Consider the following 26,449-nt stretch of genomic DNA (forward strand, 5'->3'; position numbering starts at 1 on the left):
ACTATCACTCACGGCAATATATTAAAGTTTTGCCACCTTCTTGTGACAATACCTTTCTTCCGGCCAGGTAGATAACTATGCAGCTTCTGCGTGCCTTGTTTGAAGATGCGACTGAAAACGCTCGATAAGTTGCGAAAGAAAGAAATGTTTCATAACTAACTAGTCGCAGTTCTCTGTGTTTATTTTCCGATTCTGAGCATTAGATCACTGGGTGGATGACGCAGAATACCGGTACTGTGTTCCTGACGCAGCGAAAGGCATTTCAGCAGAAACATTTATATTTTTACATATATCAATGTAAGTAGCATGAAAAGCAACGTAAACAGCAAGAAATTCTACGACTCACAAACTACAACACAGGATATTTTCCAGTTTCTTGTATGAAGACCAGCCCACGTGAATGGGCTCACGACCTTGCCAGTAACCTTATAGCCAGTTAAAGGCGCACATTCTCAGGATGACAGTACCTACTGTCAGTAACAAATCCAACACGGTTCGTAGTTCCACAAGTAGAACCGGCAAAACCACAGGAACTTAAGTAAGGGAAGACAGAAACAGAAAGACCCTCGACTGAGAGAGAAAAATAACAGAAATAATGTAGGTAAAAATGAATGAAACACACAGAATTTTTCTCATTTATACGCTCCTATAGGTACAGGTTTCAGACCTGCGTTCACAGTCGTAGCGATAAGTTAAATACTTCTAATGGTGACTGCGCTCTTGGATTTTATATGTTTAAGTTACAAGAGCCTGTTATTTAGTTCTTAAATTAATTGCATGACAGATTTTCGTCTCAAATTTTCGGACAAATGCAATTTTTAGGTGTTATGTTAAAGCGATGTACTAAGTACCAACGTAAGTATATGATTGTTATAATATTGGTATAGAGTAAGATGGAAACACACAGGGTGTTCCAGGAGGAATACTCAATATTCAGGGATATGACAGGAATGGTAACTCGAAGCAAAAAGATGTAGTAAACATAGGCTCTCGAATACATAGCTTAAGAGCTATGAGTACTCGTTCATTTTCGATACTGTGAAACACATCTCTTCTACTGTATAAATGCTCATAGCTCTTATAGTAGGCATTTTAGAGCCGAAGTTTGCTGGACATCTTTTCCTTGCTTTGGTCCATACTACTTCCTCCCAAAACATGGGAAGCAAAGAGCTTGCATTAGAAGAGATGTGTTTCACAGTACCGAAGATCAAATAGTGTTCATAGCTCTAAAGGTGTGCATTTTAGAGCCCATGTTTAATAGTCTTTTTTGCTTCGAATGACCGGCCTCGTCATATCCCTGAACATTGACCATTCCTGCTAGAACACCCTATACATCCGCGGAGCTTATTAGTATTCTCCGATTTTTGCTGCCTTCTGTTGTCTTATTTGTTTTAGTAATGACTACTGGCCTCGTTCAGATTCCTAACATCTTCAGACCTATCACAAAAAATAAAAGGCGGGCTGAGTTTCATGTTACATAACTAATCTCAAACACATGTATGGTAAATATAAAATTGTATACGGTATCAGTTGAGTTGTAGAGCAACATGTCTTTTCTACGTACTATGTACAGCTCCCATACGTTACGAACGCGTATACGTTACAAAGTGAGGCATTGTAAAGGGATGTGGGCAAGCACTTTATGAAATTCGCTCTGTATATGTGTATCAAGCACACCAATACGCAGCAATGAAGAAAATGGGTTCAAATGGCTCTGAGCACTATGGGACTTAACACCTGAGGTCATCAGTCCCCTGGAACTTAGAACTACTTAAACCTAACTAACCTAAGGACATCACACACACGCATGCCCGAGGCAGGATTCTATCCTGCGACCGTAGCGGTCTCGCGGTTCCAGACTGAAGCGCCTAGAACAGCTCGGCCACTCCAGCCGCCGAAGAAAATGGGTTCGAGGTGTGAAGTGTGAGATTCGTTTCCATTCCAGTTATAGTTTTATACACTGACTATAATTGTATTTTATCTTTGTAACTGTTTCGTTTTAATAAAATGATTGTATAATCTCGATGTAGCATATATAGAAGGCGATACTTCACAATAATAATAATAATAATAATAATAATAATGATATTTTGTGTGACTCATTCTCAAACCTTTCAATTGGACCCCACTTCGGCAATTTGCATGGCCGTAATCTATCCCAGGTATCTAACCGGGGGAGGGGATCTGCAGTTTACGCGGTATCCGAACCACTCCTCATTTCGTTGAGAGTTCGACGCTGAATTAAAGGCAGACTGAAACTTTCCGTGCTCCGCGACCTCTCTGCATACACACGCTTTACCACTCGGCCACCGGGCCAGCAGACACCGCCCAACACTTTTTCCCTCAGTCCTTTGTAATTGCTGACATTATAACGCACGTACTTCGATGGCTTACGGAAACTGCACACACAATGTAAAAGTGATGGGTTGCTCTGCATCTACAACTGGTCTCGTATGCACTTTTATACTTGCTCCAGTCACTTTAATGTAACTATCGCCTATGTTCGACGTCAATGTGCAATAATCGCTCACTGAGGCAAGTAACAGCGCTAATAGTTTAGGGTATGCAAAGTGTATGAGGGTCGCGGAAAATAATGCAGTCGTTGTCGTAATGTGGAAACGGAACGATCTATCTCACGTAATAATTGGCTTTTGGCCAAAGGTGGATGGATTTCCGAAACGACTAAGTTTGTAAACTGTTCGCGTGCCGCTGTGGTTGAAGTATATCGCGCTTGGCAAAATGGTGCTATCCGAAATCGGCGCCGAGGCAGTTATGGCGCACCCCCGTCAAAAATGATATGGATGAACGACGGCTGCAGAGATGTTTAAGGGCGAATAGACGTGTGACTGCTCAGCAACTGACCGCCCAGATGAACCAAGGGTCTACCAACTGTGTCTCCTCAACGACCGTTTAGCGAAGGGTTTAGCAGGCGCCTGGTTCAGGAACCCATGCTAGCTGCTGTTCACCAGCGACGAAGGCTGTGATATGCAAATGATTAGCTTTTCAGAGCATTCACACAAGGTTGCCGCCGGTGGCGACACCTACAACGTGCTGACATGAGGAAAGTTTCCAACCGATTTCTCATACACAAACAGCAGTTGACCGGCGTTGCCTGGTGAAACGTTGTTGTGATGCTCGTGTAAGGAGGAGAAATGCGTACCATCACGTTTCCGACTTTTATAAAGGTCGGATTGTAGCCTATCGCGATTGCGGTTTATCGTATCGCGACATTGCTCCCCGCGTTGGTCGAGATCCAATGACTGTTAGCAGAATATGGAATCGGTGGGTTCAGGAGGGTAATACCGAACGCCGTGCTGAATCCCAAAGGCCTCGTATCACCAGCAGTCGAGATGACAGGCATCTTATCCGCATGGCTGTAACGGATCGTGCAGCCACCTCTCGATCCCTGAGTCAACAGATGGGGACGTTTGCAAGATAACAACCATCTGCACGAACAGTTCGACAACGTTTGCAGCAGCATGGACTATCAGCTCGGAGACCGTGGCTGCGGTTACCCTTGACGCTGCATCACAGACAGGAGCGCCTGCGATGGTGTACTCAACGACGAACCTGGGTGCACGAATGGCAAAACGTCATATTTTCGGATGAATCCAGGTTCTGTGTACAGCATCATGATGGTCGTATCCGTGTTTGGCGGCATCGCGGTGAACGCACATTGGAAGCGTGTATTCTTGTTCGCCATACTGGCGTATCACCCGACGTGATGGTATGGGGTGCCATTGGTTGCACGTCTCGGTCACCTGTTGTTCGGATTGACGGCACTTTGAACAGTGGACGTTGCATTTCAGATGTGTTGCGACCCGTGGCTCTAGCCTTCATTCGATCCCTGCGCGAAACCCTACATTTCAGCAGGATAATGCACGACCGCATGTTGCAGGTCTTGTACGGGCCTTTCTGGATACAGAAAATGTTCGACTGCTGCCCTGGCCAGCACATTCTCCAGATTTCTCACCAACTGAAAAGGTCTGGTCAACGGTGGCCGAGCAACTGGCTCGTCACAATACGCCAGTCAGTACACTTGATGAATTGTGGTATCGTGTTGAGGCTGCATGGGCAGCTGTACCTGTACACGCCACCCAAGCTCTGTTTGACTCAATGCCCAGGCGTATCAAGGCCGTTATTACAGCCAGAGTTGGTTGTTCTGGGTACTGATTTTATCAGGATCTATGCATCCAAATTGCGTGAAAATGTAATCACATGTCAGTTCTAGTATAATATATTTGTCCAATTGTAATGGCCAGTAGTGTAGAATACAATTCTGTTGTTATTAAAATCTTAGGCATCTGTGGCACATTAGTTAAGTGCGGGTGACTGCGAGTAATATTTGCTGGGGTGGTCTACTAACAAACTGCGCCCCTCCCCTCCCCCCGGCCGCTAGAAACGAGCTCCGGATCGGCGCCTGATGATGTGCAGCTACAATGTAGCGCGGAGAAGCGGGCTCGCGCACGTGCGGAGGTACGTGGCCCGACAAAGGCGGGCGGGCGTCCACAGAAATACGGGCGCTGGCCGCGCGCCACCGCCATTGACCTTGCAGGGGGCGCTGGCGCTGCCGGCGGCTACCTGCCCTGCCGGCTGCGCGGGGCCGGGCCGCCAGTCTGCCCGCAGACGCCGACCGCGACGCCGACGCCGCCGCCACAGCCTCCGCCTCTGCCGCGACGCCAGCCACGCTTTCCCCGCGCGCGCCCCTGCTCCCAGCGCTCCGCCTGCGGCTCTGTCGGCGACACTCACCACCTCCCGAGCAACCGTCTCGCGAGTGACAACGCGACTACACTCCCGCCCAAGCAGTCAACGCTCGACGCTTCTTGTTCGGCATACCGGACTTTTGCAACGCTTTACCTGTTCAGATTTCGTAGTGGAAGATGGTTTCGAGACGGCGCAAACGTTTAACGCGGGTTAGCTCCGTAACAACTTCGTGCCGGCGTTTACCGCTTTTGTGAAACCACATTAGTTCGCAACATCACCTGTCATTCCGTTTCCAGATGCTTATCTTCGCTTATGTCTTACAATACCGATGAGTAATAAACTAATAACTTTTATGACCTGACACTGAAGTGAAAGTTATGTTGTAACACACCATCAGCTGCTTCCCGGTGTCAACCTTACAGTTGTGTCAATCCTGCTTTAATCATCTCTAGACCAGTGAAGTGTTTTAGAAATACTTTTGTTTACGGCGGCATTAACTGTGAATTCGTGTGCTCGTGAGATGCCTTTCTAAACTCAAAAAGTTTGTGGAACTTTCTAAACTTGCGGCTACAGGTGTTTACCGAAGTGCATCACTTTTTACTAATGTAGTATACTTTTTCGCACTGATCTCTATAAAGAAAATTACGATTTTCATGTGTACACAAAGACAGTTACCTACAGCTTTTGAATCTGGAGGTCGCTGTCGTGCACACGAGGTTTGTGAAGAGAACGAACGCTAGCCAGACTTCATACTACGACACTTTCTCCAGAGTAAGTGAGGATAGCACCCGTGCGTGACAGAAAAAAACTACGTTTATGAAAATATCGGGTGTGAACGAGATGATACATACATCGCAATATCGTACAAGTTTGGATTAACGAAATTCTCTCTTAAAGCTTCTTTCCCCATTTCTGTATCTCGACTGTGGCATAACCTGTGCACTTTAATTAGTTGTACTATAAAATGAAAGCAGAAATTGAATGAACTTGTAAAATTAACTGGTCATTGAATTACTACTGTAAATATTTTTTAAAGGGATTGTAGCGACTTCGGAAAGTAACAGTGGTGTCTTTAGCCCCCTGTCCAGACCAATCTCATCTTGTTGTTGACATCATTGAATCTGTGGCATCTGGTGATAGTGCACTGTGCCACATAGTACAGCTGCTGGCGCATGACAGAGATAAGAAAAAAGTTACTTTTATGAAAATATCGGTTATGAATCAGACACCAAAAATTGAAAAATCTTATTAGGATTGATTAACAACGTTCTCTGTCTCTCCGTCTCCCAGAGCGCCTCATCAGGAGTTTTCTGCGTTGGCAGTTGGAATAACGTGAGCAGTTCTGTTCGTCGCATTTGAGAATGAAAGCATAAATTGTGAGAGTGGATAAAATAACTGATAAATAAGTCTGCGAATTTGCGCTACACATATCTTTTAAAGGAAGGATAGTGATGCTGAGAAGTTCGAGAGGTATTTACAGCCTTCTTTCCTGACCCGCCATCGCAGCAGATATAATTATTGATCTCGTGTTCCTGATATCCTCGAACCACAGCCAACTGGTGATAACACACAGCTGCCGGTACAAGACTGGTACAAGATCGCACCTGCTGAGTACTCTCTCCACGAGTGGTTACAACAAGACTGTCGTGTTGCTGAGACCAGAGGCGAGCGAGAGCAACTGACGATGTCGTTCTGCCGCATCACGGGCCGGGCGCGCGGGCTGCCCAAGCCCAACTACTTCCCGCTGCTGCCGCCCATCTCGCCCGCGGACGCGCGCCGCTTCTGCCGCATCACGGGCAAGTCGTACGGGCTGCCCAGCCACCACTACATCCCCGTGGTGACGGTGAGGTCCGGCCGCCGCCAGCACTGCCACATCACCGCCAGCTCCGAGGGCAACGAGCACCACCACTACCTGGAGAAGCAGGGCGCGGCAGCGGCCACCAGGCGGCACGTCGTCATCGCCGACTACCGCTACGTCTTCCCCGTGCTCGATGACGGCGACGAGCAGCAGCGGCCCCTCACCGCCGTCCTGGCCACTAAGACGGCTTCCCAGGCGGACGCGCGCTACGTGTACACCGTGGCCGAGCGCAGCTGCGGGCTCGTCTTCCCCGCACGCCTCGAAGCCGCCGTCCGCGACGGCGACGTCCGCGACGTCATGCTGGCCAAGGACTCCGACACGGTGCTCTTCCGCATGCGGCACGGCAAGAACGTCACCGTGGAGGTGCGCGACCTCGACCCGGACGAGGCGGAGTGGTTCGAGGGCGAGGGTCCGACGGAGGAAGTCGTCCGCCAGAGAGAAAAGGAGGACGACGAGAAGGGCTCCGCCACCGCGAAGAAGAAGAGGAAGCGCACTGGCAACCTCTCCTCCGTCACACGACTCTTCGAGGAGAGGGAGCGCGAAGCGGAGGTCGCCGAAGAGAAGATGGCGCAGTTCGAGATGAAGAAGGCCAAAATGGTCGAACTGAAGATGACTAGCCCCGCCCCTGGAAAAGCTCCCGGACCGGTGGTGGGTGCAGAGGAACTCAGCTGGAGACGTTTCGACGAGAAGCAGTTCCCCACTGACGCGCACCTGTACCTGGCAGCTGGCAAGGGCCGGGAGACGGTGGGACTCCTGGCAGCCGACGGTGACATGGAAACGGCGCTGAAAGAAGCCGCAGCAGAAGGTGCCACTCCGGTGACGGTGGCACTGCCCAGGCCAGTACCGCACGAGGCGGAACTGGTCGATCTGAGTCAGTCGCAACCGGGAATCGTGCCACCACACACGGCACTCTCCCCCACAGACGTGGCTCCTCTGGAGCCCACAGCTGCCGTCGCACCCCTCCGGCCACTTCTGGACCAGCCACCCACAGAACTGCAGGACGCCATCCGTGCACTGGATCCAGTACAGCTGGACTCCACTGACGGTATCAAAGAAGTATTCGAGGGCGGCGAGAGGTCCAACCTACTACCTGGCGTGCAGGAAATTCCGGGCCTAGTCGCCAGTCTCGATTCTGGCGTAGAAGCCGTCATCTGCGATGACAAAGGTGGCCGTCGCGTGCAGGGGCTCATGTTAGACATTGCAGCGGCGCAGCGTTTCGTGGCAGGTCAAAAGGTGGACACCCCGAGTGGGCCAGTTTTCGTACCGGGTCAGACGCTGCAGACGCCAGCTGGTCGTTGCTTCGTCCCCGGTTTCACTGTCATGACGCCTGAGGGGCCCGCTCTAGTTCCGGGGCAGAAGGTTGACGTCAGAGAGGAAGACGGCAGTCTTACTCCTGTGTTTGTAGCTGGCCAAACTTTAGCTACCAGGGAGGGAGAGAAATTTGTAGCAGGACAGGTCATGAACACACCCGAGGGCCCACGGTTCGTACCTGGCCAGACCGTTTTCACTCCTGACGGACCCAAATTCGTCCCAGGGCAAGTGGTCCACGAAAATCAACCAGATGGAACTGTTGCAACAAAATTCGTCGCTGGACAGACTGTAATGACACCAGAGGGACCACAGTTCGTTCCGGGGCAAACGGTGTCTACTTCAGAAGGCGAGACACTCTTTATTCCAGGTCAGAGCGTTCAAATGGAAAATGAGTGGGAATTCGTACCAGGGCAGACGGTAAAAACGGCTGAAGGCGAGAGAAAGTTTGTTGCTGGCCAGACATTAATAACGCCGACTGGGCCGAAATTCATTCCCGGAAGAACCGTTGGAGGTACTGACGACACTCCACTACAGTTTGTGCCCGGAATAAGCGTGAAGAATGAGGATGGAACCCTGTCTTTTCTGCCAGGAAAAACAATAGATACCGCAGAAGGGCCAAAATTCGTCGAAGGCCAAGTTTTGCAGACATCAAAAGGATTAACATTTGTTCCGGGAAAGACAGACGTCTCTGAAGATGGAGTGACTGTACGACAATTTGCTGTGGCTAAGAGTGTCGAGGACGTGATTCTTTCAGAAAAAATACTCGAAGGTTTGCCAGTTAGTGCTAGTACTATCGGTGCACTGACAATGAAAGAGAAAGAATCTATTTATGGACACATGGTGCAGACGACTAGTGGAGTCGAATTTTTCCCCGGAAATGCCAGTGGACTACCAGCAGGGAAAGTGGTGCCTGGAAAACTTGTACACGGGGATAATGGTGAGGTCAGATTTGTCCCAGGAATTTTTGTGAAAGAAGAAGGAAAGTTTGTGCCAGGTCAGGTGGTTCTGACAGAGAAGGGCGAACAGTTTGTGCCGGGTCAAGTTGTCGAGACGAGGGACGGACCAAAGTTCGTACCCGGCCAAGTGGTGGAGACGAGAACTGGGCCAAAGTTCGTTCCCGGGCAGACCGTGGAGACTCCGGAGGGACCGCGATTCGTCCCCGGTCAGATAGTAGAGACGAAAGCGGGACCGACTTTCATTCCTGGCCAGGTCATATCGACTCCGGAGGAAGGTTCGCGCTTCGTACCCGGCCAGGTGGTGGACACGGCAGACGGTCCTAGGTTCGTGCCCGGCCGAGTGGTGGAGACGGACGAGCACGTGGCCTTCATCCCGGGCCAAGTGGTGGAGACGAAGGACGGCCCGCGCTTCGTGGCGCCCGACCTGCAGCATTCCCCGGAGGGCGGCTTCGAGTTCTCGGTGCAGGGCTTCGAGGTGACGCCGGAGGAGTTGCGGCTGCTGCGGCCGCCCGCCGTGCACGTGTCGGGCGGCGAGGCGGCAGTGGACGCGCGCATGCTGCGGCAGCTGTCGGACGCGGGAATGGCCGTGGGCCGACAGGTGCCCGCAGAGCTGCCCGAGGTGGCAGTGCGCGAGGACAGCGCGGGCGCCCAAGTCGTGCACCACATCACCAACAAGCTGGCGCTCTCCGGCGCCGCCGCTGTCCGAATGGCCGACGTGCTGGCCAGCGTCGCCAAACTCAGCGGGGACGTTCTCGAGAGCGCCAAGGGTGCGCCGCTGGACGCCGCCAGCCTCTCGGAGAAGGTGCTCGAAAGCATGAGGCTCGCCAGTTCCGGGGCCGTAACCGTAGGCAGCGAGACTGTGAAGGAGTTCATCCGTTCTGTCGTCTCGGCGGTCGTCGTCACCGCGTCCCAAAAATCAGAAACTTCCGGAGAGAGTTCGAGAGACGCTATAATAGCGGCAATTGGCCCGGTATTCGACGAGCTACTCAAGGACGTCTACGATCTGGAACCCGACAGCAGACAGAAAGCAGCCGAAGCGTTCGTGGAGTCGCTGCACCACTACCTAGTTTCGCCGAGTAACGTGAGAAGCGTCCGAGAGAGCGCCGCCAGAATGCTGGGCGCCGAAGCGTACTCGAACGTCGCCGTCTTGGAGGAGCTACTGCGAGAACGGAATATGGACGCAGTCGTCGAGAAGGTCACCGCAGTGTTGAGGTCGGTGGACGGGACTAGCAGGCAGCAGATTGTAGGCGACGCGTTCAAGCAGATATCGCACGGCAATCCGGAGCTCGTCGGCCAAGTGCTGGACAAAGTTTCCGAGAGTCTGGCGCAGAGGGGCGCGGGCGAGTTGCAGGAAGCGACGGCGACGCTGCAGAAGGCTATAGTGAAGGCGGTGCGGGAGAACAGCGAGCAACAGCTGCAGCAGCAGATCCGAGACGCAGACACCGGCGACGACAGAGAGCTGCGCGCGCTCGTGACGCAGGCGATCGGGCTGGCGCGCGCGCTGGACATGCACGACGCGGCCGCCGCCCTCGCCGCCGTCCTGTCGGACCCGCGCATCACGCACGCTCTGGCCGGAGACGTCCTTGCGCTGGACGTGCTGCGCCGCCTCACCGTCATGCGGCAGCTGGCCCAGCGGAGGCCGAGCTTCGCGCGCGCCCTTTCCCGCCTGCAGCCGACGGCGCCGGGCGTCGGTGAGGAGTCTTCCGTCGACGCGGACGAGGATTCGGCACGCTGCGACCCGTACCTGCGCGAGCTGGTGCGCCAGAGCGCCGCCCTCACGGACGACAGGGCGGCGCCGCCGCTGCAGTCCTCGCACGACGTGCCGGCCGCGCTGCTGCTGGCCGGCAACTGGCTCGCCATAGAGGACTTCGTGTCGCGGCGGCCGTGGTCGAGGCCGGGAGCGCCCATCCTGATCATCAAGCAAGGCCTGCAGGCCGTGGTGCCGCGCGAGGCGGCGCGCGCCGTGCTCACGGGCGAGGTGGCCTACACGCTGCTGGACGAGACGGGCGTCAGCCACTTCGAGCCGCTCAACGTGTTCTCGGCGCTGCGGATGCCGGCGCGCGCCGCCGCCCACCGCTTCTCCATGTACTCGGCCGCCACGCTGCAGCTGCCCGCCCACGCCGAGGAGGAGGAGGCGACGACGACGCTGACGGCCGCCAGCTCGACGGACGACGTGCCGCACGCGCAGGGGCAGGGGCAGGCAGGCGTGCCGTGGCGCAGCCTGGCCAGCAGCGACACCGTCACATCAACGAGCCGGCCCTTCTACACCGCCAGTGAGGACGTCCGCCGCGGCTCCTGCGGCGACAGCATCTGGAGCGTCGACACGCAGATGACAGAGGTCTGCCGAACTAGCCCGCCCTTCAGTCTCACCTTACACTGTCACATCTTGATAAGTTCCCATTCTCGACAGAGAGAATTAATAATGATAATAATGAGCATATGGCATTGGTGTCCGGGAGACCCCTCGCGGGGCGGTTCGGCCGCCGCTCCACAAGTTCTTTAACGCCACTACGGCAACTTGCGAGTGAATGAGGATGAAATGATGATGAAAGACACACAACACCCAGTCATCTCGGGGCAGGGAAAATCTCCGACCCCGCCGGGAACCGAACCCGGCTACCGCAAGACCACGAGTTGCGGACAGAGAGAATTCTCCAGATGTTAAAGAAACTTCGCGAATACCACGATCGAGTTTCATAAGTCTTTTACTCTCGACAAAATTAATAAATTTCGGAAAGATCGGCATTTTTAGTCGAGCTGGAGACTACAGTGTCTTATCGTTTCGAAAATAATTTATTGTCTGACAACCTAGCAATAATTTAATACGAAATTTCCCGTTTCAGCCGGGCAGTGTAGTTTCTTCAGTGGTGGGTTTGGACCACAACACGTATATCGTGATATCAGGAACGCCGATGCCACCCGAAACGAGTATTTCGTTTGAAATAATTGTGATGATATCGGACAATAACTATTTTCGAATGACCTATAATTGTATCAAAATATTAAATGAACAGCAGTCGAGGACAGATGAACGTGGGAAGGGTCGATGTTCTCAGTCCGCCGTTATACAGACATACGATATGATAGCTGCAGCAGCAGTTGCGAAATTAGTACCAAATGCATTGACACGATTATCTGCTACAGTAAACTACCGAGTCCCCTTTGCGAGATCATAATAGATTTATCATTTTTCTGTATGTTGTCGTATCAGATGCAGTTCAAGTGTTTGGCTTTGGGAAGGGCCGAGAATAATAATAATAACAATAATAAAAATCTTTCAAGATATATGCAATAATTTGTTTACATCACTGGTGCTTCTGGTTTTATGGGTGGGTGAAATGCGGTCATGGCTCTCATGAATTTCCCCTTGTCTACGCACCAGCGTCGTAGACAGTGTCAGCATTCTCCTGCGTTAATTAAATGTGCCGCACAGTGAAACAATGAAAACGAATCACAATTACTGGGTTATCGACCGTAAGTACCACCAACAACTACTCTGTAAGCCGCATCTGTAGTACCTGAGTACTATGGCAAACCTGAACATAAGAGAATGTCGGACCAAGTTTTTTGTCTGATTAGACGTTTCTGTGGTACGTGTTCTGTAAACAGCCAGACGTCAGTCACCCTGTTATTGGAAGCTCCATGCAGATGCTGTTGTATGTAGTTTACAACGCTACAAAATTGTGGCAAATTGTAGGAAGACCTGCAGAGGCTGGGCAGTTGATCCTCAATATAAACAAATGTAGCGCATGGCTCAGAGATAGTTGCAAATCATCTCTACTGTTTCATTACACGAGTTTTAAACTATAACTGGAAGCAGTCACATCCATTAAATATGTGGAACTCTGCTTACGAAACGATTGCAAGTGGAACGATGGTTCAAATGGTTCAAATGGCTCTGAGCACTATGGGACTTCACATCTGTGGTCATCAGTCCCCTAGAACTTAGAACTACTTAAACCTAACTAACCTAATGACATCACACACATCCATGCCCGAGGCAGGATTCGAACCTGCGACCGTAGCAGTCGCGCCCGCAGCTCGTGGTCGTGCGGTAGCGTTCTCGCTTCCCACGCCCGGGTTCCCGGGTTCGATTCCCGGCGGGGTCAGGGATTTTCTCTGCCTCGTGATGACTGGGTGTTGTGTGCTGTCCTTAGGTTAGTTAGGTTTAAGTAGTTCTAAGTTATAGGAGACAGATGACCATAGATGTTAAGCCCCATAGTGCTCAGAGCCATTTGAACCATTTTCGTAGCAGTCGCGCTGTTCCGGACTGCACGCCGAGAACCGCTAGACCACCGCGGCCGGCCAAGTGGAACGACCACATAATAGTAAAGGAAAAGGAGACGGACAGAAATTCGTGGAAAGACCGCTGACGTATTTTAGAAAAACCTCGTTAGATCAAAAATTAAATATTTCTCATCAGTGTGGGATGCATATCAGATTCGGTTCATAGAGAAAATATAAAACATCAAAAGAAGAGCGCCGCGTTTCGTTACAGGTTTGTTTAGTGAGCGCGAAAGCGTCGTGGAGATGTTCAGCTAAATCATCTAATACAAGAGAGGCGTTGTGCATCACGATGTGGTTTGCTTTTAAAATTCCTAGAGCTTACATTCCTAGAAGAGTCAACCAATATATCGCTTCCTCGTGCTCGTATCCTCTCTTGGTCATTTCGCGAGACATTTTTGGGAGAATGTAATGTTGAACAACTCTTCTTGAAAAGAACGCTCTCGGCACGGCTATAGTAAACCAATCTGTGGTACATAACGGTGCTCTTGCAGCGTCTGCCAGTGGGGTTATGCTCTCGCGCTGAACTAAATAAATGTATGACGAAATGTGCCAGTCTGCGTTGGATATTCTCTATTTTTTCTGTCAATGCAACCTGGTAATGGTTCCATATTGACGAGAAATAAGCAAGAATCTGGCGGAAGAACAACTGTTTGGTAAGCCAGTTGTTTCGCTGATGGATAACATTTCTTTTCCTTTTTCCAGTGAGTCTCAACCTACCATGAGAGAGACATTAGTAGGTCGAAGCTCTGAGTCGTGCTTAGAAGCTTCAGTTTGCAAGAGCCTTGCCCGTAAAAGCGACTCTGGCCTTGTACAGTATTAACCGTCAAGCACATTTACAACCCCTGCTTTTTTGTCGAGCACAACGTTCCAAAGCACATGCTGAAAGCTGAATATGAACATGGATGCCTTTCCTCAGAAAATATGCTCACGAATACACTCAGAGGCTTACTAGAGGGCAACAAGTAGAAAGTTATTTTTCGTCAAAATTATTATTTTTTTGCTTTGAGTACAGAACGTCATTTCAGGCAAGCGGCAGATGTTACGGTGTGCATCTATCTTTCAAACTACAAGCAATTTCGGCTAAGGCCAGTTAGGGGTTTTCCAAATAGCAACTGGTACATCTCGCCCTGTGTGAGTAAAGCCGTTTTCTTTCCTTAGGTACTAGATGAGGCAGAGCATTGACTGAAACACCGAATCCGTACCCGGGGAGAACGGGGTTCATATTCCGTCAGACCACGATTTGTCGATAACGGCACCTTATTAACCGTAAACAGGCGGAAATACGTCACAAGTGGACTGTCACCAGATATCAGCCACTGAAGGCCACAAGAAAGAAAGAGTGTAGTGAGTAACAGCTCAGAAACAAATCACGAATGCACAAAAAGTGTAATGTTTTTAATGCAGTGAAAGTTGTCGTTAAATTAGCAACAAAAATGTTAAATTAGATTGAAACTTCGATTAATTATTTCTCTCATCATCAGTCATTTGTAGCCAAATACTATATTTTAATAGTGTATCGTTGAGAAGGCTGCAATGAGCCTCCTGCCTTTTTTTGATACGGAAGTTAGCGAAGATCCTCCAGAAACTTGTGGTTTGAATATTGGTATCTGTACAGTGCCAAAACCGTACCCAGTCTCTAGTTCCAACACTGCCTATATAGAAGAAAAATTGAGCGTATCCGATATCCTTATATAAGCGCACATCTCCTGACACTGTTAAGAATTCTTGCAGGAACGTTCCCAGCTCCTCAAACGCTTGTAATCCTGTCCGGCGAGTTACCCATCCCACCCTAGACAGTGTTGTCCTCGAAAACCCAATTTACTGTGTAACCTTCGATGTGTTATGACCCATGGGTCTTGCACCTGTTATCCTCTCACGTTCAGAGTCGGTTAACTCGCGCCGTGCTGCCATGTTCACTGCACACCTCACTGTGACGGGTTCCTCACAAGGGAACCTCCCCATCACACCCCCCTCAGATTTAGTTACAAGTTGGCACAGTGGGTAGGCCTCGAAAAACTGAACACAGATCAATCGAGAAAACAGGAAGAAGTTGTGTGGAACTATGAAAAAAATAAGCAAAATATATAAACTGAGTAGTCCATGCTAAAGATAGGCAACATCAAGGATAGTGTGAGCTCAGGAGCGTCGTGGTACCGTGCTTTGCATGAACAGCTGCGAAACAAGAGTTACTTGATTCAAGTCTTCCCTTGAGTGAAATTTTACTTTCTTTATTTTCGCAAAGTTATGATCTGTCCGTTCGTTCATTGACGTCTCTGTTCACTGTAACAAGTTTAGTGTCTGTGTTTTGCGACCGCACCGCAAAACCGTGCGATTAGTAGACGAAAGGACGTACCTCTCCAATGGGAACCGAAATCATTTGATCGCAAGGTCGTAGGTCAACCGATTCCTCCACAGGAAAACACATCTGATATATTCTGTACGACACTGGTGACGGCATGTGTGTCACATGACAGGGATATGTTGTCGACCCACCTAACTTGTACACTTGGCGAACGGGTAAAAAGATTCTTCTACATTGCCCGATTTAGGTTTTCTTGCGGATGTGATAATCACTCCCAAAAAAGTGATGAAAACATAGGAGTTTGTCACATAAACTGCAACAAATGAATGCAACAGTTTCACAGTCGCACAGTTTTCCCTGTGCTCTGTCAAAACATACGTTTTTAACGTTTTCAAATTTTTCCGTGTGTAGACCGTCAAATCCTGCATATGTCCAAGCAAATCTGAACATGTCCTGGAATTTTGGAGAGGCGAGTTGATTATATGTGAGTGCTTAAACTTTGATAATTGTCTGAAAATAAAAAATTAAACTTTTCACTCGAGGGAAGACTTGAACCAAGGACCTCTCGTTTCGCAGCTGTTCATGGTAACCACGGGATCACGGCGCTCCCGAGCTCACAATAACCCTGATGTTGCCTATCTTGCACATGGACTACTCAGTTTGTATATTTTGCTTATTTTTTTTCATCGCTCCACACAACTTCTTCCTGTTTTCTCGATTGATTTGTGTTCAGTTTTACAAGGCCTATCCACTGTGCCAACTTATAACTAAATCTGAGGGGGGTGCGATGGGGAGGTTCCCTTGTCAGATATCGTGTTTTTACTCGCGCCATACACTACATCTAGCCGCAACATTCGGGCGTCATATGCGGCACATCTTCATATGGGTTCACTCCCCCCCCCCTCCCTCCCTCCGTTTATTTTCACGTTAACGTCCAACGTGGGTCTTCTACGAAAGAAGAAATCAAGATAAGCTGTATGCGCGATAATTTAATCAATGTTATCACTTTTATGCTTCCGTGTCATTTATGACAAGTCTCATTTTATAAATTGGACTAAAAGCCCAGATTCTGGTAATTTTATAAGGGTAACTGGCTTTTAATGTTTCCATAGGTTACTGTGCTATCATGGCTAAAGAAACTCCCAACCAATTTCACTTCTTCTTTAAACATTTTTGTACACGAATGTCGCCGAGTCGGTAACGATTTACATTAGAAACTCTGCGCTACACGGTATGGCATATACTGGTCGTGGCACATCACGTGTGACTCGTCAGAATTCTCTCTACCCTCCGAGATATATAACGAATCATACGAGATGTGCCAATGATGATTCACTAACATGTCATTAAATTCTAAACTGACATGTTAAATTAGTTCCTAAGGAGCGTAGCAACCGGAGTAGAACATGCGGTATAAAATAGTACAAAAACGAAGAGAAATGGGACGATGCCTCGAGAAGCTCATTTTTGAAGCGGTCGGTTGTTTGTGAGTACGACTGCTGTAGTAGCGACAGTAGTGGTCGGAGAATAAAGGGAAGGGAGGATGTTTCGTGTTCATAGTCTATATAACGGGTGTAGAAATTACCGTTCCCGTTAACAGACCATCGCTACAACAAACTACATAGAACTGTTTCCTCTTACAATGGATGGCCACAATCGCTTCTCTATGTTATTGTCTTTTCTTTTTCCAACTGCGGTGTTACAGGAGACGATTTATTTTTTTCTCATATAAGGATCTTCTTATTTACGCAACGAATCATCTGATTAATGACTTATTTCACAAATTAAAAACATTAGAATATCGCTTAAAAATTAGCCAGAGTCCTTCAGAATACTTCTGTCATAACATTCCACTCAGTGTATCGCAGTTCCAATCTCATGGAAAGTGAAAACCTATTCGACAAAAGTAGATGGATGAAATTGGTTTATGCTATTACGCTAATGGTCGTGGCCTACGAGATAGCAGCCACTGAAAAATTTCTACATTCTCTTTGAATTTTGTCAGTTCAGATTGTGCGAAGTATAGCTGTTTTGTTCAGTTTAGAATCAGCCTTATGTATTGGAGATGCCAAACACAAATCTGAATTAAAGATAAAATCATTTTATGTTTGTGAAGAATCCGCAGCTGTTCACCTCTTTGCCTATCAGAGATCAATAGAATTGTAATTTATACGTCACGGTGTTCAATTGTTGTGTCTCATTGGTATCCAAACACTTACTGAAACACGAAAATAATATATACACTCCTGGAAATTGAAATAAGAACACCGTGAATTCATTGTCCCAGGAAGGGGAAACTTTATTGACACATTCCTGGGGTCAGATACATCACATGATCACACTGACAGAACCACAGGCACATAGACACAGGCAACAGAGCATGCACAATGTCGGCACTAATACAGTGTATATCCACCTTTCGCAGCAATGCAGGCTGCTATTCTCCCATGGAAACGATCGTATAGATGCTGGATGTAGTCCTGTGGAACGGCTTGCCATGCCAATTCCACCTGGCGCCTCAGTTGGACCAGCGTTCGTGCTGGACGTGCAGACCGCGTGAGAAGACGCTTCATCCAGTCCCAAACATGCTCAATGGGGGACAGATCCGGAGATCTTGCTGGCCAGGGTAGTTGACTTACACCTTCTAGAGCACGTTGGGTGGCACGGGATACATGAGGACGTGCATTGTCCTGTTGGAACAGCAAGTTCCCTTGCCGGTCTAGGAATGGTAGAACGATGGGTTCGATGACGGTTTGGATGTACCGTGCACTATTCAGTGTCCTCTCGACGATCACCAGTGGTGTACTGCCAGTGTAGGAGATCGCTCCCCACACCATGATGCCGGGTGTTGGCCCTGTGTGCCTCGGTCGTAGTCGTATGCAGTCCTGATTGTGGCGCTCACCTGCACGGCGCCAAACGCGCATACGACCATCATTGGCACCAAGGCAGAAGCGACTCTCATCGCTGAAGACGACACGTCTCCATTCGTCCCTCCATTCACGCCTGTCGCGACACCACTGGAGGCGGGCTGCACGATGTTGGGGCGTGAGCGGAAGACGGCCTAACGGTGTGCGGGACCGTAGCCCAGCTTCATGGAGACGGTTGCGAATGGTCCTCGCCGATACCCCAGGAGCAACAGTGTCCCTAATTTGCTGGGAAGTGGCGGTGCGGTCCCCTACGGCACTGCGTAGGATCCTACGGTCTTGGCGTGCATCCGTGCGTCGCTGCGGTCCGGTCCCAGGTCGACGGGCACGTGCACCTTCCGCCGACCACTGGCGACAACATCGATGTACTGTGGAGACCTCACGCCCCACGTGTTGAGCAATTCGGCGGTACGTCCACCCGGCCTCTCGCATGCCCACTATACGCCCTCGCTCAAAGTCCGTCAACTGCACATACGGTTCACGTCCACGCTGTCGCGGCATGCTACCAGTGTTAAAGACTACGATGGAGCTCCGTATGCCACGGCAAACTGGCTGACACTGACGGCGGCGGTGCACAAATGCTGCGCAGCTAGCGCCATTCGACGGCCAACACCGCGGTTCCTGGTGTGTCCGCTGTGCCGTGCGTGTGATCATTGCTTGTACAGCCCTCTCGCAGTGTCTGGAGCAAGTATGGTGGGTCTGACACACCGGTGTCAATGTGTTCTTTTTTCCATTTCCAGGAGTGTACTAACCCACCGCTAACAGCGACTTAAATAGTTCCATTTTGGAGTTGTATTTACAGGACTGCTGATGACCAAGCGTTCCTCACCTTTGAAATCACTTCAAATATGAAAATGTCTGTCCTATTTCAGGAAACTGAGGGTCGGAGCAGCTATATAATCAGAAGTATGTTACCGTTAAATATACCTTTGGGCAAGCATAACTTTTATTGTGCCAACAGCTAAAGAAAGAGAAAATTTGGGAGATAACGCAATACTCATTGCCTGCCAAAGTTATTTTAAAATTCTTCCTGTAGCTGAACTAATGTCTTAGCTTTTTTCGCATTTTTACAGCGATCTCACATTTATGACTGACTTTCCATTTTAATTTTAGGAAAGACAGCGAAATACTGCGTGGCATTTTCTTTTTCTTCCGCAGAGCTACTATGTTGGATACTCCTAATTAATTTTTAGAAGATGGAGAATGCATATATGCAACCAAGACGTGTGCGTATACTGTTTTTCCATGTGTGCACCTTGATGTTTGACGACTGAACAGATTACTTTCTGCCTGCAGCTGTCGGACCTGTACGTCGCGACGCAGGACTTCACAGCCGAGGAGGCGGATGGTCTGTCGCTGAAGAAGGGGGACATCGTCGAAATAATCGACAGCGGCGACCGGGAGTCGGCCAAGTGAGTACCCACCCAGCAGAATGCTCGCCACGTTTCAGAACTCTACAGGCCTGAGGCGTCGCGGAGGCAACACGCTCCTGTGAGAAGATGTGTGTGTGGTGTCCTGAGTTAAAGGACCTCTCACTCACTCCTAACAGGGAGGGAGCACCTTCTCTCCTTCCTCCATCGATCCCGATAAACGCATGATCCTTTCCGAAGATAGCTATGGCGTTGTTCCAAATTGTTTACGGAACACGGAAGAAGTGAGGAGCGTTTCATTGTTTCTCACTACATATTACAGCTATTATCGCTTTCCTTAAACTTTCAGAACAGTATTATGGCGGGTGTATATGACTGTCTCCAGTCCTAAAAACTTGTGTGATACTTACTCCTATCTAAAAAGTGGAACGTATCTACCAAACGTGATTTTTGGTCTGATCATAGAATAGCAATAGTAATAGTAGTAGAGATAATAGCATCAGTAGTAGTATTAGTGCTAGTGATTTATTTTGAATTAGTCGAAAAAGTTTCTAGAATATTCTTAACTGCCAAGAGATATAAAACACAGTGTTCCAGAAATAGTGGAAAGACACAGTAGCATGGTATCTCTTGGGGGCGTCACTGAACCAGTGCACCTCTTAACAAACCTCTTGACGTTTCGATTTGGAGAAACTCTGACACTGTGCTGGGACTTACAGTAGTTTCATGAATTAAACTAAATTAGTGCTTCAGTTGTGCACATAGTAAATGTTATTTGCCGCCCTGTAAAATTTTGCTCCAACTCTGACTTTCCTCGGCGTATGTGATTGTTACAAATTCTCACTAGTTTTCGTACTCAGTATTAATTTTTATACGTCCCTTGACGCTCTATAGTAGTGTTGTCGGCATATGTTACACATCACATTGTTTGAAGCCAGAGGTAAAAGCGTATCCTTGTATAACCAGCGTGATTCAGGAAAATCTGCTATATCCGGGGAGGTAACAGTACTTTTGTTCCTGGCAAAATTGATGCCGAGCAGTCTGCTTTACAGACGTAGGCACGAAACATGACGTATGATAGGAATGAAAGGAAATAAAATACATTGATAGCAGGCTGAATGCATATCTGATACAAAGAGATCAGTGATACATTCCGTACATGTCTTTAAAAATTGATGTTGGGACATCTGCTGCATTCTTTTTAAACAGGGTATATTGAGACGAAAGTGACAAATAGATGTATTATTTCCGAGGAAATTCTTCAAGCAATCAGGATATCACAAGCACTCACCTCATTGCCATAGAACTTCCTCTTCAGAAAGATATAAAGGCAGAAACTAATGGACTTGAGTGGCATTGACCACCCCAGGTAACATGGTAGTGTCAGCTACAGTCTGAAAAACCTTCTCGAATAACGAAGAAATGCACCAAAGCGCACCATTTCACTACAGATACATCTTTAACTGCTGCAGCAGATGTTCTCTACAGACAGAGAGAAGGCGTTGTATTTTTTAAAACCTGCTATATTGTGTATAACAACTGATTGTGCATTCTATTATGTTGTAATATTTTTAGCGAAGTATTTAAACCAATATTCATTTTATAGCTTGAGATCATACATTATAGCGTCCATTCCAAGTAAACAGACAGAAGTCGATAATCGACAAGGGAAAAAAGTTCATTCTGTGGTAATGCTGAGGCTTAGAGTTATAAGACTGTAACTTCCCCGTATATTGTATATTACTTCTGAACCAGCATTCATAAATATATTTCCCGCAGTCTCTAACAAAACATTCACAAACAAAATGTACAACCAGTTTAAAAATTGTGTGTAACTTATGCCTATTACTTGTAACCTAAAATATCAAAGAAATAAATAAAGAATTTTTCCCAAATCATAATACTTTAAAAAGTATGTAACTAATGCTTAATTTTACATTACTCCAGTGTTTGAGTTAAACCCCACTTTTACAGCCTCCTGCAGTTTCGCAGCGAGGCTGATCAATGCCTTTGTAGACCACATTAACTACTTACATAACAGCTGCTCTCTATGGCAGTGCGGTCAGCACTGCGTACAGCCAACGACAGAAGACAACACACATCATCAAATACGAGTTAACACTAATTCCCAATGTTTTCAGCTGGACTCGACCCTGCGACACTGAGAAAACAATCAACTACAGGCGCACGGCTAATCCAACAGATTACAGATTTAAATACATAAATTAACAGTAAATAAATAATAGCCATCACAGTATATTTGAATCGCTGTCAGCACTATAAATTTTACTGTTTATTTGTCCTTCGTTATGTGCCTGAACAATAAGTAACATCAAACTTGAATCGTCTGCTGTTGCATAAGAGGACGGACGTCTCGGCGGCAGACAATTCGGAAAGGTGCCAATTATATATTAAACACTGAGATTACTCTTTGACCATTACACGCCGCGTTGATTAAAGGTGATAAGTTGAACCAATGTACCTGAACGGCTCTAAATCCCGACGCCTGCCTTTCGTTGACAATGTGCTTATCAGTGGATCCATCTGATGTCGTCTCGTCGGTTGCTTCACAGTTTTAATTTCTCGTTGGCTATCCTTTGTATTTCCACGTTCTTGTACTTGATCTTGGTCAATGATGCATTTATTAGCTATTAATATTTGAGGCACTTATTGTCTCTCCAATTCAAACACTAAGCCCTCCGTGAAACCTCTTACAGAATTAGCATAACTTTGGACGAATAACATGACACGCCTCTCAGCTAAGGTTCCAGATATACCTGCAAAAATTGTGGCTATGTAGCCTGTAGCATTGTGACAGTGTCCTATCGGTTCACCGAGGTGAGTGCAGGCCTGCGCTTGTTATGTTCGCCTAGTGAGGACAACTTGCTCTCTATTTGAGTAGCGGTGGTTGCAGCCTACCAAGGGGTTGCCCCTGCATACATCCGCTTGGCGTGCATTTGGGTCAGAAAGGCTCGTCTGTCACAGCAATTTATCCTCGGCCGTCCGCCATAAATAGTCGACTTTTATTTATGAGTCTTACTCAGTCTCGCATTATTCTTAGCAACTACGTTTCGCTTCATTTACTGATACAAGCGGACTGGATTCATTTCTGGATCCACATGATTAGTCACGACACAGCTCTTCCGAATTCTTGGTGCTAAAATGATATTTAAGTTTCAGATATTTGTCTCATACTCTATTGGTATTTACTAATTTCGGTTTTTGACGTTAGTAGTGCAACCAACCCACCGCCATGATAATGCGTGATCTAGTGACGACACAACACAACGAAATTTTCTCGTGTTTTCAGCCGCACAAGGGGTTATAAATCCGCAAGCCTACGGCCGACTGATCTTCAGTGATTGTGGAGCGGTAACTAACTGCCGTGTCGTTCCTGCCCTCATGCTGCCTATAGGTGCATCTCATGGATACTAATACTAGCTGATTTTAATATTGGATCTCGCTATCACCTATACAAAATTTCCAAGAAGATATATGCCACATTCGGTATAAGTGATAACCAATACAATACGGAAGGTGGACGTTAGTATTTCATGCTTTGCTCAGTAAAAGGTAAATGTAATCCATTCGCACAGAACGTGTAGGTGATTTCGTATGGCCGGCCTGAGTGGCCGAGCGTTCTAGGCGCTACAGTCTGGAGCCGCGCGACCGCTACGGTCGCAGGTTCGAATCCTGCCTCGGGCATGGATGTGTGTGACGTCCTTAGGTTAGTTAGGTTTAGGTAGTTCTAAGTTCTAGGGGACTGATAACCTCAGCAGTTAAGTCCCATAGCGCTCAGAGCCATTTGAACCATTTGAATCATTTCGTATGAGTTATAACGTCTCAGTTTGCTTGTTAAGTTTCGCGCATCTGGAGTGCACATTTCGATCCGCATCCAATTATTTTTACCATAGCTATCGAAAGCTAAAGACTGAACGGATCGCGTAGCGTTTTAGATAGCTTATTGTCGGTTATCTTGTCATGCGCATTCTCAACTGTAAATTTCTTTGTCCGTGATACCATTTCATTCTTTCGGGACTTAATTTGCAGGCAACGGAACTCCAACTGGATTGGGAATGGTCGGAGAAGGAATTAGCAGTGGCCTATCGAGCATCAAGGCCAGCAAACGCCCGAAACTGTGCAGGGAAACCACTTCTTTTTCTAACCCCGATCGAAAATCTCTGAGTTGCGTTGCCATAATCACTTCTCTGCTTAATTTCTAATTATACTGCTATTGACAGCGCGCTTAGCACCAATACAAGTGTCTACCCAATCTAGCCTCATTCCTCCCCGAAAAAGACAAGGATAAGAACGTGTCGACATGTACCCGATACTTCTAGCAACATTTAGTGACGCCGTATTAACACCGGACGCTGGTATTCAGGCGAATGACCAGAGAGCTGCTACTGCTAAGGGGAGACGAAGGACTGGCGAGATGTCGACAAACGGTTTAGATGCTTGTGAGAAACAGTGTTTCCTGTAGAAATGTAGAACTTATTGCCATAACTTCTGCGATAAAATATCCTCAGTAAATTTGTGGTAATTTTCTATGGGATCAAACTGCTGAGGTCATCGGTCCTTAGGCTTGCACACTAGTTAATTTAATTTAAACTTACTTACGTTAAGGACAACACACACACCCATGCCCGAAGGAGGACTCGAACCACCGACAGGGGGAGCCTTGCGAACCGTGGCAATGCCCCCAAGACCACGGCACAACCCCACACGGGAAAGTATCCTTAGGTTTCCCGGAATTAGTCGGTACTTTCCTTGGAAATACACAAACTGGCCTCGAGTCTCAGCATTTCTCCGAAAAGCACTGTTACACAAACATCAAACTGAAATGTTAAATATAAACGTCTAGAGTATTGGAATAGAAAAATGTATTTGTGTCAAAGCTCCTTCATTGTCTAACAGCACGAAATATAATGTACTGCATGATCTTTCTGGTGTACATCACAAAATAATAAAAATCAGTCTTTTTCAACTAAACATTAGTGCAAAAATGAAGAACTGTGTGCCAACGCTACAATTTATGGAGGTAAGAAAGTTAAAATAATTGTTATACATTCGTTGAAATGTTACTGAGTATGACTGATTACGTGCAAACGGTTCAGGAGGTAAACATGAAGAAAATTTCGTATCAGTTGTTGTCCTCAACGAGTATAGCTAATAACAAACTGGATTCATATAATATTTATAAACCGTCTCTTCAGGTTTCTAGTAATACTTAACTAAAACTAAACCTGTCATAATGAAACAATCACAGCAGTCCAAAATTTAAGACACTACACGAGTATTTTTAAGTTTCCACTAAATTATGAGTCATATGTTTTATATCAAGTATGGATCTATCATTTACTACCCATTTCGAAAATTATAATTAAAAATATTTAGAGATCTAGCCCTGAAAAAACTACAATACTTGAGGAAAATATTAGCATGATGAATTAAAGTTACGCGTTAAAATGCTATCAATCGACGGAATTCTGCTCGGTAAAGGCAACTAACTTGTTTGACATACATTTATTATTTTTATTTTCAGAAATGCATGAATATTTGACCTTCTCCCCGTTTACCTATGACACTTACGATTGTTTGCATTGATATATTACCTTTTCAGTCGAAACACGTACTCTAGAACTTTCAGTAAGTAAAAGGAATTTATCTGTGGTGAAACATGATATTTTAGTGTCCCCAAATGCCCGTAATATGCAATATTTTAATTTAACTATTTCGGATGTAATGGAAACTGTGATAATTGGAAAACGTTTTTGCGACTATTCGAAATAAAGAAACACAGTGAAATCAAAATAACTGCTAGAATTTGAAATAGATATGTTTCATTACAATCCCGCAGACGACAGGAATAGCATGAAATTCAGCTTGCGCAGAATTAAATCGGTTTATTTATAAAGAATAAATCTGGGGCACTTATTCTCAAACAGGTGATTCTTGGTGCAGCCAGAAGTTACTGTACGGCGAAACGATTCAAACACATCAGGTCTCCAGTGAAGCAGCATAAACATTTCGTTGAAGTAATGGGAAATCTTAATTAAATTCCACCAACTGCATGTCATCGACTATAACAAGCTAATCGATAGCGTGTTTCTCTGTTTTACTATAATTTCATAATACTACAAAGTAATAAGTTAATTTGAATCTGTACGAATTAATTTTTCCAACGTCGACCAGAAGGATACACTGACACATATCTGAATCAAATTAACAATTAAAATTATTTTTCCACCACTGCAGTCGAAAAAGAACTTACCTAGCACTACTGGATGTCAGACTAAAAAAAAAAATGAAAAAGATTCCTCGATAACGAAATGAAATGTAAGTATTGAACAGAGAGGTACAGTCAACGCACCCACACCTTCAAATACAATCTGTATCTAATCACACAACTGGAGCAGGTAGGTTACTGTCTAATATTTCGGCTCTCAGGCAAGACCTAATACTGCGCACAATAATGGATTTCAAGGAATGGATTTTAAAGTGAAACTAATCACAAAATGGAAAGAAAGCATTTTTATTTCTGTTGAATGTTATGGCAGTGACATGAGAAATTTCTAAGTAAAATTGCAGTCACTTCGTAATATGTGTAACATTACAAAGTTATATTTCAGTGTAACAATTTTAAAAGTTAAGTGTTAACATCTGCATTTTGTGAATGTAATCTAATTTTAAATGATGATAATGAAACCATAAAGCACAAAAAAATTATCAATTTT

At 46.9% G+C, this 26,449-nt stretch overlaps 1 protein-coding gene across 1 annotated transcript; it reads left to right on the forward strand.

The window, feature by feature from the left end:
• The first annotated feature begins 4,672 nt into the window (after window positions 1-4,672).
• Window positions 4,673-21,607, forward strand: LOC124775041. The gene is made up of 2 exons (XM_047249819.1): window positions 4,673-11,167; window positions 19,639-21,607. The coding sequence occupies exons 1-2, from the start codon at window positions 6,389-6,391 to the stop codon at window positions 19,756-19,758; spliced, it is 4,899 nt and encodes a 1,632-aa protein (XP_047105775.1). The 5' UTR covers window positions 4,673-6,388; the 3' UTR covers window positions 19,759-21,607.
• Window positions 21,608-26,449: the final 4,842 nt, after the last annotated feature.

Source organism: Schistocerca piceifrons, chromosome 2, assembly GCF_021461385.2.
Source record: "Schistocerca piceifrons isolate TAMUIC-IGC-003096 chromosome 2, iqSchPice1.1, whole genome shotgun sequence".
NCBI classification, from domain to species: domain Eukaryota; kingdom Metazoa; phylum Arthropoda; class Insecta; order Orthoptera; family Acrididae; genus Schistocerca; species Schistocerca piceifrons.